We start from the raw sequence: 21961 nt of genomic DNA, 5'->3' as shown, positions 1-21961 counted from the left end.
TGAGCATAGTTTCTAGCCAATGCCAAATTGTTCATGATAGCTCTGATTTTATGTAGTTTGTTCCAGATTTTCCTGGGCATAACTCTTTTTTATTTTTTTATTAAATTCAGTTTTATTGAAATACATTCACACACCATACAATCATCCATGGTATACAATCCACTGTCCACAGTATGATCACATAGTTATGCATTCATCACCACAATCTATCTCTGAACATTTTCCTTACATCAGAAAGAACCAGAACAAGAATAAAAAATAAAAGTGAAAAAAGAACACCCAAATCATCCCCCCATCCCACCCCATTTGTCCTTTAGTTTTTATCCCCATTTTTCTACTCATCCATACACTAGATAAAGGGGGTGTGATCACAAGGTCTTCACAATCACACTGTCACCCCTTGTAATCTACATTATTACATAATTGTCTTCAGGAGTCCAGACTGCTGGGTTGGAGTTTGGTAGTTTCAGGTATTTACTTCTAGCTATTCCAATACATTAAAGCCTAAGAGGTGTTATCTATATAGTGCATAAGAATGTCCACCAGAGTGACCTCTCGACTCCATTTGGAATCTCTCAGCCATTGAAACTATTTCGTCTCATTTTGCATCCCCCTTTTGGTCAAGAAGATACTCTCAGTCCCTGGGCATAACTCTTGACTTCTTCCCAGGAAAGAGACAAAGTAAAACATCCCTAGCTGATGTGTACATTATTATCTGACCAAAAAAATCAATAGGCCAAACTTCTTTGCAGTTATTCTAGCCCTTGGCTTCATTTCATAAAACCTCATGTTGCCAAGAAAAGATGAGCATCACTTTTCACCTAGTGTTGGTTCCTATAAATCCCCAAGGAGCCTATGCTTGAGCAGTTATGGTTTGGTGTGTTGTCCTATGATATAGAGGAAAGGAAGTTGGGCAAAACCCAGAAATGTGCTGAGTGAATTCTGGGCTGTGGTATTTGGAGCAGAGAGCACTTGAGGATATATATGACCCTTTAGCCCTTTCCCCCTACAATACGTGTTGTCATTATTCTTTCTGCAGAAGAGTTCATGATCTTTTGTAATTTTCTTTTCCTATTGATCCAGCAGTGCTAGTACAAAAACTAAAAAAAAGAATAGCTTATGGCATCCTAGTCTGTGGAATTTCACCGTCATATACCTTGCACATTAGAAAATGAGTGTGTTGTACTTTAGATGAAATTTTCTTTGTAGAGAAGATATTTTAGGGTAGGTTTTCAATGATTGAGTTCTACAGTGGTGGCATCTCAGCAACAGTCTTCTCCCTTTTCTCACCTCACAGTGACCCCAAGGCAAAGGCAAAATAGGACCTGTGGTTTATTGGTCTTGGGCTGTAATTTCTTCTGGTACATTTCCATTCACAGAGGAGAAGAATGGGAAAATAAGGGAGTTAAAATGGAACCAAGCTTTCTGCAAAGCTTTTTGATAATGTAAGTGTTGGCTCTAGGGTCAAGGTCAGCTAGAGTGTAACCATAGCTGGGAGACTCTAGTTTGAGTTGACTCCTTCTTTGCAGCTGTGTGACCTTGGGAAAGTGCTTTAGCTCTGCTGAGCCTCAGTTTCCCCATCTATAAAATGAAGATTGCAATAACAAATTCAGAGGATTGTTATAAAAATTAAATGTCATAATATATTTGGAAATGTTTTGTAAACTCGAAACCATATAGCTTGTGAGTAACTTAGGGCAAGTATTGTATATCTTTTATTTTCAACTACTGAATACTTATGTACCTCTAGTACCTAACAGAGACTAGTGTTGCTAGCTAGAAGTAAAATGAATGAGTAGTTTAAAATCTCTAAAATTTTGATGATTTTAAAGAATTAATTGACTGGAACTTTGTTTGGGGCTACTTGATTTCTAGGCCTCATCCAACTTTTAGATTCAAGGATTGGGAATTATGTACAGTATGGGATTGGGAAGAGGTTGATATAAAATACATAAACTTCCCAGGAATTGTTTAATGTTCGAAACAAAACAAAACAAATTTTTAAAATGAACATGAAGCAATTGATGGACAGGAAGATTAACTTTCTTCAAATGGGCTTGGAAGCCCAGTAGAATTGCATTGGCGCCTGTTCAGCATTTCTGGGAAGCATCTAGGGAGCATGTTTTACCTGGTGAGGGATCTGGGGCAGATGGTGGTGACACAACCTAGAGCTCCCTTCTGCCGCAGATATCTGAGATGTCGGACTAAGTGATCCCAAGGAGCTGTTGGAGTACAGTCTCTCTAGTAGTCTGGAAAGGGTAATAATTTGATTTTTCAAGGCTCATGAATTGTGATCATTTGGAGTACATCTGTTATGGACCTTTACACTTTGGAAGGAAATGAAAGAAAGTACTAAGTTAATTTTAAGGGTCTCAGGAAACTTGGTTATTTTTATTTGTTTTTAAACTGTCTCATTTCTTGAGAAACCTATTATTGTGATTGTTTTCCCTTCCTTCATATAAATATGTAACTAACTCTGTTTGAGAAAATCTGGGTCCGAGTGTTTCAGTTTGGAGAAAATGAGATGGTGACATTACAACTTTCTCTCTCAAACCAATGGCACTAATTGGGCCTTATGCCAAAGGGTAGGTGCAGCAGATGTAATCATGAATTAGTGGTCTCTGTGGGGGAGATATGGTTCCAAGCCATGTGGAAGCTGAACTTACCAAGGAAGCTAAGCAGTTATCCTTCCAGATGTTCAGCTTGCAAAATACCAGAGGTGTTATTTTCAATATCAGATGTACAGATAAATGCATGGAATTTTTTTTCCATCCAGATACCCACTTGGTGGATAAATTCCATTTCCAGGTTTGGCAGTCTGTCAGATAGTTCCCTTTAAAGCTATCTGGAGAAAATCTACCAAAAAATAATTAAATTCATGATAGCTTTTATTCTTGGCTAACAACTTGCCTCTCCTCTGGGGCTGAACAGGCTTAAAATGTTAAGTGCATTTATACAGTATATGGTTTGTTGTCAAATATTTATCTCTGTCTAAAAGTGAAGTGTCCTGAAATAAAGTTTCTTTTTAACCGAATAAATCAATGAGAGAAAAAGGAATAATTTCTCATTTAGCCAATTTTTAATCAGTATTTTCATGAAAGGCTGAAATGTTTACTGAATCCTGACTTTTGTCATTTGAAATATAATTTGTATGTTTAAGAATTTATGTGCACATCAGAGTTTGGACTTCACGTTCTGAAAGGAAAATTGATTTATAAGAGCAAACAACTGTAGGAATAGATGCAACCCCAGAAATGAAAATAAGTCAATTATTTAAGGCAAATGGGACCTTAATAACCACAGCTATAGAGAAATCTCAAATTCAATTACGCCTGGATTTTCATGCTTTAATTTATGGGCATTTCTGTATCTCTTATCTTGCAGAGGCCTTTGAAATTGTTGTTCGACATGCCAAGAACTACACAAATGCCATGTTCAAGAACAACTACCCAAGCCTGACCCCTCAAGCTTTTGAGTTTGTGGGTGAATTTTTCACAGATGTGTCTCTCTACATCCTGGGTTCTGACATCAATGTGGATGACATGGTCAATGAATTGTTTGACAGCCTGTTTCCCATCATCTATACCCAGCTAATGAATCCCGGCCGGCCTGAGTCGGCCTTAGACATCAATGAGTGCCTCCGAGGAGCAAGGCGTGACCTGAAAGTATTTGGGAATTTCCCCAAGCTTATTATGACCCAGGTTTCCAAGTCACTGCAAGTCACTCGGATCTTCCTCCAGGCCCTGAATCTCGGAATCGAAGTGATCAACACAACCGATCACCTGAAGTTCAGTAAGGACTGTGGCCAAATGCTCACAAGAATGTGGTATTGCTCTTACTGCCAGGGACTGATGATGGTTAAGCCTTGTGGCGGCTACTGTAATGTGGTCATGCAAGGTTGTATGGCCGGTGTGGTGGAGATTGACAAGTACTGGAGAGAATACATTTTGTCTCTCGAAGAACTTGTGAATGGTATGTACAGAATCTATGACATGGAGAATGTACTGCTTGGTCTCTTTTCGACAATCCATGATTCCATCCAGTATGTCCAGAAGAACGGGGGAAAGCTGACCACCACCGTGAGTACTGGTCTCCAGTTTGCAGAGGGATTGGGTGCTATTGGGGAGGGGCATCCTGGCTAGCAGCGGGTGCTGATGGAGAGCAGGGAGAAAAATATTTGAGGGTGGGTGGGGATGGCAGAGGGATGGAATGACCTCCCAGAGCTAGGCATTGAGTTATGAGCAAGTTGTAAAGCTTGGCTTTGAATTTCAGCCACACACACTTGCTGTGGGACCCTGGGTGGGTCATTTTATCTTTATGTGTCTCATTTCGCTCCTTCATAAAATAGGGTTAAAAAGAATATCTTCTTCATAGGGATTAACATGTATAAAAGCACTTAGCATGTGTCTACTACATACACGTCTTCAGTAGATGTTAGCTATTATCACCATTTTTGTCAGTTATCCTAATCTCATGATAACCCTGCAAGGTAAGAGCTATTATCTACATTTTATAAATGAGGAAATTGAAAAACTGAAGCTTGGTGAAATTGTAACTTGCCCAAGAACACCCAACTATAGGTAGCAGAAGAGTCGTGATTCAAAAATTGATCAGATCTCCCTTTAATTTGGTTATCACCAATTTTTCTGTTACTGATTTCAGTCCTGTGCCCTTAATCATGCATATCACATTAGCATTTGGAGTACTGACTTTAAACTCAGGAGATTCAATTAGAACCCACTCACTGAACTTACAGAAGAACATAAGTGGGGACAAAACATCCAGGTTTCCCAAACAGTTGTTTCTGCAGCCTTGATTATACCAGTCTGAGCCTGGGATGTTGTTTGATGGGGGAAGGACCATTCTGAATGTAAGTGAGGCAGCAGTTCACTTGGTTCCGGTCAGGCATTGTGAGTCTACACTGTACCTGCCGAGCCAGGGTGCACTCATTCAGAACCCCAGGAGGTGCCCACTTCTCAGTATAGGGCAGAACATACAGCCAAAAGCTACCAGCCGGATCCTGGTACAGTTGGGACTGATTCCTGAATCCTGCCAGCTTTGTAGGAGGAGGAGGAGAATGCACAATAGCATAAGACACTACCATTGTTGTGCTCCACTGGGCAATTTACAGAATATTATCTCATAGTAACTCATGCAAGAGGTCCTAAGATTGAAAATGAAGCTCCTTGCCCAGGATCTCAAAGCTAGTGACGTGGCGGAGCTGGGATTCAACTCCAGGCTTCATTGACTTTCGTGGATTTGTGCCCTTAGCTTCAATAGAGTGCAACTGCTGTGTACTCTGAGCCACCACGTACGGAAATGTGGAAGGCAGATTGGGACAATTTAGCCTTGTCTTTATACTCTGTAAGTACAAAACGATAGGGGTAATTGGCTTCTTTGGTGAATTAAACTGGAATGGAGGCCAGAAATGATACAACCCTCGGCATGGCTACTTATGGAGCTGCTCTAATTGTCCCATTCACGATGTTAACCATTTAAAACCCATTTGCTGAGAAAATCTTTTATAGTGAAATGAACAGAAATGTCTGATCTAACAATGGTGTTCTTCGGTGGCTAATTATTCCCTTGACTGCTTTATAATCCGAGGCCAGATTCTGGGCCCTGTTGCAAAAAGTAAATCTCACCAAACTAGAAAAATGAAAAGTAATGTTCATTCAGCTAATATTGGATTGAGGGCTCACCATGTGTAAGATGCAAAGCAAAGGGGTCAGGGGTGTGGAAATGTTTTCAGTAGGAGGCAAAATAAGGACACAACATTAAAGAGAGTGTTTGGGAGTGCTGAAAGGTTGTCTCTGATATTGGTCATCTGACAACAGCGTAATTGATCTTGAAAACATGAACCCTCCTCTAGTGATTTTAAATGCAAAAAAAAGTGGTGGGGAGCTGGCAAGAGATTAGGTGCACCATTGTGATCAGGTGCTAGAAATGAAGATTCACTTAGTAAACATTTAACATGCATCTGCTTTGTACAGGGCACTTTGCTAGGTGCTGAGTATTCAGCAGTACCCAAGACATAGAGTTCTTGAGTCTTGAAAAGGTCACAGGCTAGTTGGCAGATAGACATGTAACTGAATAAACTCTACCACAGTGAATATTGCATTATAATGTGAAGGGTGGAAGGGCCCTGATAAATGAGCTGGTCCAATCCCGCTGTTTTATAAATGGAGAAATGAGGTCCAGAAGGCTCGCCCACAGCTACGTAATTAACAGAAGATCCAAAAGTAGAATCCAAGGTCTTATGCTGCTACAATCTAGTGCTCTTTCCATCATACCAGCCTGTCTTCAATTAGGCCAGCCTTTCATGCAAAAAGCTCCAATAGGATTTTGGAAAGACACAGTGAACTTATATGGGATGGCTATTTCAGGGCGCCAAACTGCACATGTATGTGTGTGTGTGTCTGTGTATCTGAGTGTCTGTGCATGTGCAGGGGGAGTAAATTTCATGTCATTATCATTCAGGAAGAAAGGCCTTGGCTGTCAAGAGGTGCTCAGTGATGCAGTCCCTTTGTGTTTGGGCCATTAAGGGCCTGATTGCACCCAGCTCTCAGCTGGTTATGAGAGCGTGCTGTCTGCCTTCCTCAGGGAATGCCTGAACTAGACCAGAAAGCATATGTAAACTCTGCCTTGTTCCTTTTTTATGATCACCAACTCTAAGCAATCTATGCTAAATGGAGGGAGTGGGGGTAGGGTGGGTTGGGGTCACTGGCTGGGTGTGATCCAGCCCATACTCTGCACAAGCCAGAAGGGGACTGAGCCATTTATGGGGGGTGAGGGGAAGTGAGGGTTGGACAGACTGCAGAACTCTGTTCATGTGAACAAACCCACAATATGCCCCCAAAGTAAAATCTGATTTGAAACTAAAGCCTTAATGAGATTCTGCTGCAGCACCCTCACCTTCCTGTTGTGATAAAACGGAAAACCCTGCCAGTCTGTCCTGCTTGAGATTGGTTCACCTGTGGCAAGAGAGCTCTTTAAAAACATGCTCTTCCTGAGTTTTGTTGCAACAGCTTTTAGCTAGATATAGGCAGTGCCAGGAGGCCCACAATACAAGGACTTTGCCCAGTTATTTTAGTAGCCACCATCCAACCCAGATTTTGAAGGCTGTTTTCGTCTTCTAAGTGAACATTTTTATAAGCTAAATTTTTGTAAGTGTGGCTTTGTTAGTGCTTTAGGGTAGTTTTCCTTGGGATAGTTTTTAATTCTTTAGACTACCAAGTGGAGGCACATGGGAGAATACTGAGGCGTTACTGCAGGAGGTGGTAAGCATTTAGCTCCCTAACTTGGCTCATGATCACAATCACCTGGGGAATCTGTTAAACAGATCCCTGGAGATTCTGATACCACAGGTTTGTGGAAAAGCGGGCGAATGCCATTTAAAAAGTGTCCTGGTTGACTCAACTAGGTTGGGGAACGAATCCAACCCCCTTGTTTGGAAGATAAAGAAAATAAGGGCCAGAAGTTCGAAGTGAATGACCTAGGCTACACAAGCAGTTAGTGGCAAAGCTAGGACCTCGGGTTCTTCATCTATAAATTGGGGGTGATGTATGGGGATTAAATGCAATGCTCGGTTTATAGTATCTGGCGGAGGGCCAGGTATGTGGCAGGCACTTGCAATTTTCCCAGTTCACTCTTTCTACCACATTGTTTTAAGTGCCAAGTGGACAATGGGTTTTGCTTGAATTTATTTTTAAGTGCCAAGACCTTTTAATGTTATTTTACTCCAATGGAAGTGAATAAAAATAGCAAGTGTGTGAAGTGTATGAAAATGTGTGTGTGTGTTAGTGGCAGGGCTGTAAATAGAATCACTTTGTCTTTTTGTCTATATTTGTGGATATCTTTGCCCCAAGTGATTATTGAGTAGGTCATTAATAGTATTTGGATGAAAGTATCATTGTTAAATTCATCATAACGTTATTGAATTCAACACCTTATAACTTGAAGTAAATGCAAATATGTAGTTTGCACTACATATATTTTCAACATTATTGTTACACCCAAATTATTGAATGCCGCAAGCCTCTTTTTTTAATGCAAGTATTTTTATTATGAGAACTATTTTAATTGTCATTAACAGATACCTGTGTATAGACTGTAATGCATAGCCACTGAGCATTTCATATATAATTCATCCATCAATTAGATGAGTAATAATCAGAATGTTGGATGTTTATCCGTCTCCCAGAAAGTTTCCCAAAACTTTCTATGATTTGGTTTACTGTCTTTGCCCCCAAAGTAATTGCTCACGTATCCTCATGTGGCTGTTTGCACTTTTATTTTTCTGCTCCTACTTGGGTACTTTTATCAATTCATCTCAGCATTTCTCAGCATTAGTGCTTCCTCTCCCACAATCTTTCTACCTTGACTTTGTTATATGCTTCACTGAATGTTGTGCAAAATTGCCACCTTTTCTACCATTTGCTATTGCTCCCGTTCTTTCCTCGTTGTGATATTCATTTCAGTATGATCTGAAATAGGACTCATTTCAAGAAACATTTATTAAGCAAATAATTGTGGAAGCCCTGTGATAGAGCGACACTGGCAGTCATGGGGAGTGGCTGGAGGATGACTGTTGCTGCCCCGGGGGTCACTTGACTAGAAGGTGGCCGAGCTAGGATTCAGTGATGCATCTGCCTGTCTCCAAAGCTCGTGCTCTTAACCACTGCTCTATATTGCTCCCTCAAATAGTCCTTCTCTCTCTCACCGGAATCCTTATTCCCCAAATACGGGCTAAATAGGATTTTATTATATTATTTAATATCCTGTATTACACCCTACTGTTTTTACAGCTGCACCATTTTTGAATTCATTCTCCCTCCTTGGAGACTTTTGCTCTAGTATTTCCCAATTCCCTTTTGATGCAGTTCTGTGGCACTAAAAGGTATGGGATCTTTAGTCTTCATAACGCTTGAAGGCATGGAGTAGTTTCTAGAGGAAGAGGGCATGTTTATGTAGGTAATGGAAGAGGCAGTCACACATTTAAATGGCTTTGCCTAAAATCTATGTGTGCAGTGCCAGTGGTGAAGAATAGGTTATCTTCCAGTTGCAATCTTTGGAATCTGCCCCTTGGACCAACAGATAGTTTTAAATGTATCTGCCTTTGATACTGGGCATTAGCAGTACATCTAGATCTCCATTATGGGGTTTCTTTAGTAGTAACATTGCCTACCGAGAACATAACATACTCTGGTATCCAGGTATATCCTTTTTCTTTGATAGAATTTCTGAAAACATCTCCAGTGAAGTCAGTGTTTATTTATGTGTGCCAGGAAGCTCTCGGGAAGAGTCTCTGTTGATCCTCCATAATAATTCACTCTAACAAATTCTTGTATTTTGCCGTCTATGTGAGTGACTGTAACTCATCAGAATTTCCAAGATTAGCCCTACCTTCCTCTCTGCTTTTGAAGGCTGAGGTTATTTCTCAGGTGTCAGAATGTCAGTGTTTTTCTCCTCATGCTATCACTTTGGGCTTTCATTTTTAGTCTCAGATAGAGCTACCTTGTCTGAATTCATACAAGCTGTTTTCAGTACCAATGATTTGAAAGTGCTAAAAACAAGTAAATGGCTTACTACCTAATTAGTATCTGCAGATCAGCATCTAGAACTGCGGTAAGCAACTTTTCTTTACATAGGTCCCTTTCTGGAAAGGCAAAAATGTTTACAAGCTGCCACCCTTGTTTCTTAAATTCACAATAAAAATTGCTTTATTGAGTAGTCTTTAAACATAGATTACCTACTTACTGAAGAGAAGAATGCAAATGAAAAAAAATTGGCACTTCTTTTTAGTCACTAAATGTAAATATCAGGGTAAGTTTCAGACAGTGGTCACAGAGAGGAAGCTTTGTAAATGTTTTATCCTGAAATTATAGATAATATGGGTCATCTTAGGAAGTTAGGTGGACTTTTCATAAATCTAGAATTTCTTGCCTTGACTTTAGAAAAGAGTGGCAGCAAGGCTAACATTTGGTTACATGTTCTGAATCTTTAGAAAGAACTTTTACCCCTCTTTTTGTGGTCTGCGGACTGATGTGGCAGGAACGTGTCCTCGGAAACTGGGAGAGAGCTGAGCATTTTATCCTACTGACAATCTAACAAGTTAGCCTGCCGTAGTTTCATGGAAGCTGGACAGTTTGTTTCTCACACCAATAGCAGTAGGCAGAAAATCAGCATTTGTGCCAGTTCCCTGAGCCCCAGTTCCCATTGATCAAAGCAAAGAGGGCCTGGTGACACCTGCACACATAGGAGGGGAAGCTTGAGATTAGGGAACTCAAATATTTTATAATAGTCAGCATGCCTACCTTTTTTTCTCTGAAGGGAAACACTGTCTCTATCTAGCAAGACTGTTCACCATATAAAGATCCTTGGAAAGAGTCTGGAACGAAAGGCCGTCTGTGTCTGTGTTTGCAAGACATGCAGAGGCCTAATAGTTCCAAGGAGAATTGTCTCCCACTGCATGACCCCCCAACCTCGGATGCCTGCAAGAACTTCTCAAGTTCTAAATGTTTTTGGAGCATCAGACAAGAAAACTAGAATTTAGTAGAAGACACTTAGCTCTACCCTGACTGGTTGACCAAAACACAGAGCTACATGCCAACTGTTGGAGGGTGGTGGGAGGCACATCCAAAGACTGAGGGAGAACAGTGACAGTTTTCTCAGCTCATCAGAGATTATTTTAAAAGAAGGTATGAGAGAAGCACTTGACTAAAATTTACTTAGGAGTAAATTCTGCTGCTCTGGGCTTCCCTTCCAGCTGCTACTCAATTGCTCTCTTTCAGTCTCCAAGCTATGTTTCCCTTTTACTTGTTCAGGCTATGAGCTGGGAGTTGTGTCTTGCTAAGTGACCTGGCTGAATGAAGTGGCCTCTTTTGTTGCACTTCTAAGGCAAAGCATGTGATGACCACAGAGCAGGAAGCAGACGCTTATCCATGCTTGCTGGGCATGACCTCAAGGACTGATTTGTCTTGAACGCATATACAGAAAGGTTAGCAAATCAGGGATTTTTGCCCAACTGGGCAGAATTCCAGAAAGATCTCCCCATGACCCGATATTCTGAGAGGATATGTGCTCCCAGCACGACAGTGAGGGAGTCCAAAATGCCTTTTTGTGTGTGTGTGGTGGGCGGCCAGAGAACCAGAGGATAGTGAGCAGCCCTGGATAGTTGCTCTCTTCACTGAGAAAGCTGAAAATGCCTCAGAAAACATGGAGTCATGAACATAGTGTGATTCATCTGTGATTCCTTATTCCCTACTTGGAAAAAGGTGACTCTTGTCAACTGTAGTGCTCCATCATTCATTCACTATAGCGCCACAGGTCACCTTGCTTCACAAACCTCTAATGCGTGAGTATTTTGCTACCTTTCTCAGGTCTCTTGCAGAAAATACTTTCTACTTAGACTGTTTCTCAGAAGGACCAATCCTTCCCACCTTAAAAATTGAAAACAAATTTTGAGCATCACAGGTGCAATTTTTTTAAAAAAATTCAGTTTTACTGAGATATATTCACATATCATACAGTCATCCACGGTGTACAATCAACTGTTCACACTACCATCATATACTTATGCATTCATCACCGCAATCTATTTCTGAACATTTTCCTTACATCAGAAAGAATCAGAATCAGAATAAAAAATAAAAGTAAAAAAGAACACCCGAACAGCAGAAGATGGCAGACTGGTGAGCTGTATGTTTTAGTTACTCCTCCAGGAAAGTAGGTAGAAAGCCAGGAACTGCATGGACTGGACACCACAGAGCAATCTGACTTTGGGCATACTTCATACAACACTCATGAAAACGTGGAACTGCTGAGATCAGCGAAATCTGTAAGTTTTTGCGGCCAGGGGACCCGCGCCCCTCCCTGCCAGGCTCAGTCCCGGGGGAGGAGGGGCTGTCAGCTCCGGGAAGGAGAAGGGAGAACTGCAGTGGCAGCCCTTATCGGAAACTCATTCTACTGATCCAAACTCCAAACATAGATAGACTGAGACCAGACACCAGAGAATCTGAGAGCAGCCAGCCCAGCAGAGAGGAGACAGGCATAGAAAAAAAACAACACGAAAAACTCCAAAATAAAAGCGGAGGATTTTTGGAGTTCTGGTGAACATAGAAAGGGGAAGGGCCCTGAGGCGCATATGCAAATCGCGGAGAAAAGCTGATCTCTCTGCCCTGTGGACCTTTCCTTAATGGCCCTGGTTGCTTTGTCTCTTAGCATTTCAATAACCCAAAAGATCTCTGAGGAGGGCCTGTTTTTTTTTTGTTTGTTTTGTTTTTTTTTTTTTAATCCTTTTTTCTTTTTCTAAAACAATTACTCTAAGAAGCCCAATACAGAAAGCTTCAAAGACTTGCTATTTGGGCAGGTCAAGTCAAGAGCAGAACTAGGAGAGCTCTGAGACAAAACGCAATAATCCAGTGGCTGAGAAAATTCACTAAACACCACAACTTCCCAAGAAAAGGGGGGTGTCCGCTCACAGCCATCATCCTGGTGGACAGGAAACACTCCTGCCCATTGCCAGCCCCATAGCCCAGAACTGCCCCAGAGAACCCAGTGTGACGGAAGTGCTTCAAATAACAGGCACACACCACAAAACTGGGCGTGGACATTAGCCTTCCCTGCAACCTCAGCTGATTGTCCCAGACTTGGGAAGGTAGAGCAGTGTGAATTAACAAAGCCCCATTCAGCCATCATTTCAGCAGACTGGGAGCCTCCCTACACAGCCCAGCAGCCCAGAACTGCCCTGGGGGGGACGGCACTCACCTGTGACATAGCACAGTCATCCCTCAACAGAGGACCCGGGGTGCACGGCCTGGAAGAGGGGCCCACTTGCAAGTCTCAGGAGCCATACGCCAATACCAAGGACTTGTGGGTCAGTGGCAGAGACAAACTGTGGCAGGACTGAACTGAAGGATTAGACTATTGCAGCAGCTTTAAAACTCTAGGATCACCAGGGATATTTGATTGTTAGAGCCACCCCCCCCTCCCTGACTGCCCAGAAACACGCCCCATATACAGGGCAGGCAACACCAACTACACACGCAAGCTTGGTACACCAATTGGACCCCACAAGACTCACTCCCCCACTCACCAAAAAGGCTAAGCAGGGGAGAACTGGCTTGTGGAGAACAGGTGGCTCGTGGACGCCACCTGCTGGTTAGTTAGAGAAAGTGTACTCCACGAAGCTGTAGATCTGATAAATTAGAGATAAGGACTTCAATTGGTCTACAAATCCTAAAAGAACCCTATCAAGTTCAGCAAATGCCACGAGGCCAAAAACAACAGAAAATTATAAAGCATATGAAAAAACCAGACGATATGGATAACCCAAGCCCAAGCACCCAAATCAAAATATCAGAAGAGACACAGCACCTAGAGCAGCTACTCAAAGAACTAAAGATGAACAATGAGACCATAGTACGGGAGATAAAGGAAATCAAGAAGACCCTAGAAGAGCATAAAGAAGACATTGCAAGACTAAATAAAAAAATGGATGATCTTATGGAAATTAAAGAAACTGTTGACCAAATTAAAAAGATTCTGGACACTCATAGTACAAGACTAGAGGAAGTTGAACAACGAATCAGTGACCTCGAAGATGACAGAATGGAAAATGAAAGCATAAAAGAAAGAATGGGGAAAAAAATTGAAAAAATCGAAATGGACCTCAGGGATATGATAGATAATATGAAACGTCCAAATATAAGACTCATTGGTGTCCCAGAAGGGGAAGAAAAGGGTAAAGGTCTAGGAAGAGTATTCAAAGAAATTGTTGGGGAAAACTTCCCAAATCTTCTAAACAACATAAATACACAAATCATAAATGCTCAGCGAACTCCAAATAGAATAAATCCAAATAAACCCACTCCGAGACATATACTGATCACACTATCAAACACAGAAGAGAAGGAGCAAGTTCTGAAAGCAGCAAGAGAAAAGCAATTCACCACATACAAAGGAAACAGCATAAGACTAAGTAGTGTCTACTCAGCAGCCACCATGGAGGCCAGAAGGCAGTGGCACGATATATTTAAAATTCTGAGTGAGAAAAATTTCCAGCCAAGAATACTTTATCCAGCAAAGCTCTCCTTCAAATTTGAGGGAGAGCTTAAATTTTTCACAGACAAACAAATGCTGAGAGAATTTGCTAACAAGAGACCTGCCCTACTGGAGATACTCAAGGGAGCCCTACAGACAGAGAAACAAAGAAAGGACAGAGAGACTTGGAGAAAGGTTCAGTACTAAAGAGATTCGGTATGCGTACAATAAAGGATATTAATAGACAGAGGGGAAAAATATGACAAACATAAACCAAAGGATAAGATGGCTGATTCAAGAAATGCCTTCATGGTTATAACGTTGAATGTAAATGGATTAAACTCCCCAATTAAAAGATATAGATTCGCAGAATGGATCAAAAAAAAATGAACCATCAATATGTTGCATACAAGAGACTCATCTTAGACACAGGGACACAAAGAAACTGAAAGTGAAAGGATGGAAAAAAATATTTCATGCCAGCTACAGCCAAAAGAAAGCAGGTGTAGCAATATTAATCTCAGATAAAATAGACTTCAAATGCAGGGATGTTTTGAGAGACAAAGAAGGCCACTACGTACTAATAAAAGGGGCAATTCAGCAAGAAAAAATAACAATCGTCAATGTCTATGCACCCAATCAAGGTGCCACAAAATACATGAGAGAAACACTGGCAAAACTAAAGGAAGCAATTGATGTTTCCACAATAATTGTGGGAGACTTCAACACATCACTCTCTCCTATAGATAGATCAACCAGACAGAAGACCAATAAGGAAATTGAAAACCTAAACAATCTGATAAATGAATTAGATTTAACAGACATATACAGGACATTACATCCCAAATCACCAGGATACACATACTTTTCTAGTGCTCACGGAACTTTCTCCAGAATAGATCATATGCTGGGACATAAAACAAGCCTCAATAAATTTAAAAAGATTGAAATTATTCAAAGCACATTCTCTGACCACAATAGAATACAATTAGAAGTCAATAACCATCAGAGACTTAGAAAATTCACAAATACCTGGAGGTTCAACAACACACTCCTAAACAATCAGTGGGTTAAAGAAGAAATAGCAAGAGAAATTGCTAAATATATAGAGACGAATGAAAATGAGAACACAACATACCAAAACCTATGGGATGCAGCAAAAGCAGTGCTAAGGGGGAAATTTATAGCACTAAACGCATATATTAAAAAGGAAGAAAGAGCCAAAATCAAAGAACTAATGGATCAACTGAAGAAGCTAGAAAATGAACAGCAAACCAATCCTAAACCAAGTAGAAGAAAAGAAATAACAAGGATTAAGGCAGAAATAAATGACATAGAGAACAAAAAAACAATAGAGAGGATAAATATCACCAAAAGTTGGTTCTTTGAGAAGATCAACAAGATTGACAAGCCCCTAGCTAGACTGACAAAATCAAAAAGAGAGAAGACCCATATAAACAAAATAATGAATGAAAAAGGTGACATAACTGCAGATCCTGAAGAAATTAAAAAAATTATAAGAGGATACTATGAACAACTGTATGGCAACAAACTGGATAATGTAGAGGAAATGGACAATTTCCTGGAAACATATGAACAACCTAGACTGACCAGAGAAGAAATAGAAGACCTCAACCAACCCATCACAAGCAAAGAGATCCAATCAGTCATCAAAAATCTTCCCACAAATAAATGCCCAGGGCCAGATGGCTTCACAGGGGAATTCTACCAAACTTTCCAGAAAGAACTGACACCAATCTTACTCAAACTCTTTCAAAACATTGAAGAAAATGGAACACTACCTAACTCATTTTATGAAGCTAACATCAATCTAATACCAAAACCAGGCAAAGATGTTACAAAAAAGGAAAACTACCGGCCAATCTCCCTAATGAATATAGATGCAAAAATCCTCAACAAAATACTTGCAAATCGAATCCAAAGACACATTAAAAAAATCATACACCATGACCAAGTGGGGTTTATTCCAGGCATGCAAGGATGGTTCAACATAAGAAAATCAATCAATGTATTACAACACATTAACAAGTCAAAAGGGAAAAATCAATTGATCATCTCAATAGATGCTGAAAAAGCATTTGACAAAATCCAACATCCTTTTTTGATAAAAACACTTCAAAAGGTAGGAATTGAAGGAAACTTCCTCAACATGATAAAGAGCATATATGAAAAACCCACAGCCAGCATAGTACTCAATGGTGAGAGACTGAAAGCCTTCCCTCTAAGATCAGGAACAAGACAAGGATGCCCGCTATCACCACTGTTATTCAACATTGTGCTGGAAGTGCTAGCCAGGGCAATCTGGCAAGACAAAGAAATAAAAGGCATCCAAATTGGAAAAGAAGAAGTAAAACTGTCATTGTTTGCAGATGATATGATCTTATATCTAGAAAACCCTGAGAAATCGACGATACAGCTACTAGAGCTAATAAACAAATTTAGCAAAGTAGCGGGATACAAGGTTAATGCACATAAGTCAGTAATGTTTCTATATGCTAGAAATGAACAAACTGAAGAGACACTCAAGAAAAAGATACCATTTTCAATAGCAACTAAAAAAATCAAGTACCTAGGAATAAACTTAACCAAAGATGTAAAAGACCTATACAAAGAAAACTACATAACTCTACTAAAAGAAATAGAAGGGGACCTTAAAAGAAGGAAAAATATTCCATGTTCATGGATAGGAAGACTAAATGTCATTAAGATGTCAATTCTACCCAAACTCATCTACAGATTCAATGCAATCCCAATCAAAATTCCAACAACCTACTTTGCAGACTTGGAAAAGCTAGTTATCAAATTTATTTGGAAAGGGAAGATGCCTCGAATTGCTAAAGACACTCTAAAAAAGAAAAACGAAGTGGGAGGACTTACACTCCCTGACTTTGAAGCTTATTATAAAGCCACAGTTGCCAAAACAGCATGGTACTGGCACAAAGATAGACATATAGATCAATGGAATCGAATTGAGAATTCGGAGATAGACCCTCAGATCTATGGCCGACTGATCTTTGATAAGGCCCCCAAAGTCACTGAACTGAGTCATAATGGTCTTTTCAACAAATGGGGCTGGGAGAGTTGGATATCCATATCCAAAAGAATGAAAGAGGACCCCTACCTCACCCCCTACACAAAAATTAACTCAAAATGGACCAAAGATCTCAATATAAAAGAAAGTACCATAAAACTCCTAGAAGATAATGTAGGAAAACATCTTCAAGACCTTGTATTAGGCGGCCACTTCCTAGACTTTACACCCAAAGCACAAGCAACAAAAGAGAAAATAGATAAATGGGAACTCCTCAAGCTTAGAAGTTTCTGCACCTCAAAGGAATTTCTCAAAAAGGTAAAGAGGCAGCCAACTCAATGGGAAAAAATTTTTGGAAACCATGTATCTGACAAAAGACTGATATCTTGCATATACAAAGAAATCCTACAACTCAATGACAATAGTACAGTCGGCCCAATTATAAAATGGGCAAAAGATATGAAAAGACAGTTCTCTGAAGAGGAAATACAAATGGCCAAGAAACACATGAAAAAATGTTCAGCTTCACTAGCTATTAGAGAGATGCAAATTAAGACCACAATGAGATACCATCTAACACCGGTTAGAATGGCTGCCATTAAACAAACAGGAAACTACAAATGCTGGAGGGGATGTGGAGAAATTGGAACTCTTATTCACTGTTGGTGGGACTGTATAATGGTTCAGCCACTCTGGAAGTCAGTCTGGCAGTTCCTTAGAAAACTAGATATAGAGTTACCATTCGATCCAGCGACTGCACTTCTTGGTATATACCCGGAAGATCGGAAAGCAGTGACACGAACAGATATCTGCACGCCAATGTTCATAGCAGCATTATTCACAATTGCCAAGAGATGGAAACTACCCAAATGTCCTTCAACAGATGAGTGGGTAAATAAAATGTGGTATATACACACGATGGAATACTACGCGGCAGTAAGAAGGAACGATCTCGTGAAACATATGACAACATGGATGAACCTTGAAGACATAATGCTAAGCGAAATAAGCCAGGCACAAAAAGAGAAATATTATATGCTACCGCTAATGTGAACTTTGAAAAATGTAAAACAAATGGCTTATAATGTAGAATGTAGGGGAACTAGCAATAGAGAGCAATTAAGGAAGGGGGAACAATAATCCAAGAAGAACAGATAAGCTATTTAACGTTCTGGGGATGCCCAGGAATGACTATGGTCTGTTAATTTCTGATGGATATAGTAGGAGCAAGTTCACAGAAATGTTGCTATATTAGGTAACTTTCTTGGGGTAAAGTAGGAACATGTTGGAAGTTAAGCAGTTATCTTAGGTTAGTTGTCTTTTTCTTACTCCGTTGTTATGGTCTCTTTGAAATGTTCTTTTATTGTATGTCTGTTTTCTTTTTAAGTTTTTTTTCATACAGTTGATTTAAAAAAGAAGGGAAAGTTAAAAAAAAAAAAAAATCACAAGGAAAAAAAAAAAAGATGCAGTGCCCCCTTGAGGAGCCTGTGGAGAATGCAGGGGTATTCGCCTACCCCACCTCCATGGTTGCTAACATGACCACAGACATAGGGGACTGGTGGTTTGATGGGTTGAGCCCTCTACCACAGGTTTTACCCTTGGGAAGATGGTTGCTGCAAAGGAGAGACTAGCCCTCCCTATGGTTGTGCCTAAGAGCCTCCTCCCGAATGCCTCTTTGTTGCTCAGATGTGGCCCTGTCTCTCTAGCTAAGCCAACTTGAAAGGTGAAATCACTGCCCTCCCCCCTACGTGGGATCAGACACCCAGGGGAGTGAATCTCCCTGGCAACGTGGAATATGACTCCCGGGCCTGGCATCGTGGGACGGAGAACATCTTCTTGACCAAAAGGGGGATGTGAAAGGAAATGAAATAAGCTTCAGTGGCAGAGAGAATCCAAAAGGAGCCGAGAGGTCACTCTGGTGGGCACTCTTACGCACACTTTAGACAACCCTTTTTAGGTTCTAAAGAATTGGGGTAGCTGGTGGTGGATACCTGAAACTATCAAACTACAACCCAGAACCCATGAATCTCGAAGACAGTTGTATAAAAATGTAGCTTATGAGGGGTGACAAGGAGATTGGGAAAGCCATAAGGACCACACTCCACTTTGTCTAGTTTATGGATGGATGAGTAGAAAAATAGGGGAAGGAAACAAACAGACAAAGGTACCCAGTGTTCTTTTTTACTTCAATTGCTCTTTTTCACTCTAATTATTATTCTTGTTATTCTTGTGTGTGTGCTAATGAAGGTGTCAGGGATTGATTTGGGTGATGAATGTACAACTATGTAATGGTACTGTGAACAATCGAAAGTACGATTTGTTTTGTATGACTGCGTGGTATATGAATATATCTCAATAAAATGAAGATTAAAAAAAAAAAAAAAAAAAAAAAAAAAAAGACATAATGCTGAGCAAAATAAGCCAGGCACAAAAAGAGAGATATTGTATGTTACCACTAATGTGAATTCTGTGAAAAATGTACAATGTTTTATACTGTAGAATGTAGGGGACCTAGAGATACCAATTAGTGGAGGGGGAATGATAATCTAATAAGAACAGATAAACTATGGAGGGTAATCTCAATGTTATGGGAATGCTCAGGAATGATTATGGTTTGTAAACTTTCTTGGATATAGTAAGATCATGTTGGAAGCAATAGAGTTATTTTAGGTTTTTTTTTTCTCTTATTCCTTTGTTTTCTTAGGGGTTGTTAATTTTCTTGGGGTATGGTAGGAACATGTTGGAAGCAATGTAGTTATTTTAGATTATTTGTTTTTCTTACTCCTCTGTTTGGACATGGTTTATTAATTTTCTTGGGGTATGGTAGGAACATATTGGAAGCAAAGTAGTTATTTTAGGTTATTTGTTTTCCTTAATCCATTGCTTTGTTTGAAATGTTGTGGGGTTTTTTTTGGTTGTTGTTTGCCTGTTTGTTTTTAATTTTTTGATAAACAAAGTTAAAAAATTGAAAAAAAATCAGTAGAAAAATGGGAGTAAAAACTAAATGACAAATAGGGTGGGATGGGGGGATGGTCTGGGTATTCTCTTTTCACTTTTATTTTTTATTCTTATTCTGATTCTTTCTGATGTAAGGAAAATGTTCAGAAATAGATTGTGGTGATGAACGCATAACTATATGATCATACTGTGAACAGTTGATTGTATACCATGGATGACTGTATGGTTTGTGAATATATTTCAATAAAACTGAATTAAAAAAAAAAAAAAAGAACACCCAAATCATCCCCCACCCCACCCTATTTTTCATTTAGTTTTTGTCTCCATTTTTCCACTCATCCATCCATACACTAGATAAAGAGAGTGTGATCCACAAGGTTTTCAAAATCACACTGTCACCCCTTGTAATCTACATTGTTATACAATTGTCTTCAGGAGTCCAGACTACTGGGTTGGAGTTTGATAGTTTCAGGTATTTACTTCTAGCTATTCCAATACATTAAAACCTAAGAGGTGTTATCTATATAGTGCATAAGAATGTCCACCAGAGTGACCTCTCGACTCCACTTGAAATCTCTCAGCCACTGAAAGTATTTTGTCTCATTTTACATCCCCCTTTTGGTCAAGATTTTCACAATCCCATGATGCCAGGTCCAGGTTCATCCCTGGGAGTTGTGTCCCGCATTGGCAGGGAGATTTACACCCCTGGGAGCCATGTCCCACTTAGAGGGGCGGGCAGTGAGTTCACCTGCCAAATAGGCTTATATAGAGAGAGATGGCCACATCTGAGCAATAAAGACGTTCTCTGGAGGAGACGCTTAATCACAATTATAAGTAGGCTTTGACTCTCCTTTGCAGTAACAAGCTTCATAAGGCAAGCCACAAGATCGAGGGCTCGTCCTACCAAATTGTTAGTCCTCAATGTTTGTGAGAGTATCAGTAATAACCCAGGTGGGGAAGTCCAACATTTTCGCACTTTTCCCCGGTTCCTCAGTAGGGCCCTGCAAATATATTTTTATTCTCTGTCCAAATTACGTTCAGATGTTTTAGGATTTTACACGAACCTGTACAAACCTACCAGATTTCACTTCCTATTAAAAGTTCCACGTAATTATGGTATTTGAATAAACTGACTATACAAGTTAAATTATTTAGTGTGCTGCAGAAAATATAGATCCCGCACCAAATAAACATATCTTCCCTTGGTCTCGCACAGAAGTTGAAGTTTTAAAACACAGTCAGTTTCAACCTTACCCTTTGGCCTGATTTGCCCTAGTCCTAACCAGATCTGCTTCATTCATATCTCTAATTGAAGTCTGGGCTCTTTTTTAGCTTTTTTAACAGTTGCTGTATGAGGTAATACTGACTTTCATAGCTGCTGAGCTCTAGCTCTGAGTTTCAGGTGCCACACAGATACCCTAAGTTCCAGAGAACAACCAGGTTATACACAAAGAGCTCAGCATCTCAGAATTTGGAGATAACGATTACAGCTCAGGAATAGATGTGACTGCTGTAAGAGCTTACAATCTAGGGACAATTACAATCAGCATTCCCCCTGATAAGCTGTGCTCTAAGATTCAATTCTCAGAGTTTACACATTATAGTTAGTTCATATTAGTGAGGCATTGTGATGTTTGTCTTTTCGTTTCTGGCTTACTTCACTCAAAATGCTGTCCTCACAATCCATTCACCTTGTTGCGTGTCTCACAGCTTCATTCCTTCTTGCAGCTGTTCAGTATTCTATTATATGCATACACCACAGTTGACCATTCTGTTCATCAGTCTATGTACCCTTATGCCACCTCCATCCGTTGCAAATCATGAATATTGCCACCATAATCACCAGTGTGCAAATGTTCAGATCTTCCAAGTATATACCCCATAATGATGTTGCAGGACCTTCTTGTG

The 21961-nt window shown here is 40.1% G+C and overlaps 1 protein-coding gene across 1 annotated transcript in view; it reads left to right on the top strand.

Annotated features, from left to right (window-relative positions):
• Positions 1 to 21961, top strand: part of GPC3 (glypican 3) — a 561164-nt gene that overhangs the window by 239425 nt on the left and 299778 nt on the right. Inside the window, exon 3 of the mRNA XM_037821919.1 lies at positions 3385 to 4079. Coding sequence (XP_037677847.1) covers positions 3385 to 4079 — 695 coding nt within the window. The remainder of the gene's footprint in view (positions 1 to 3384; positions 4080 to 21961) is intronic.

This window comes from Choloepus didactylus, chromosome X (assembly GCF_015220235.1).
Source record: "Choloepus didactylus isolate mChoDid1 chromosome X, mChoDid1.pri, whole genome shotgun sequence".
Lineage (NCBI taxonomy): Eukaryota > Metazoa > Chordata > Mammalia > Pilosa > Megalonychidae > Choloepus > Choloepus didactylus.
Note: the sequence above shows the minus strand (reverse complement) of the source record. Positions and strands in the feature narration are given on the sequence as shown.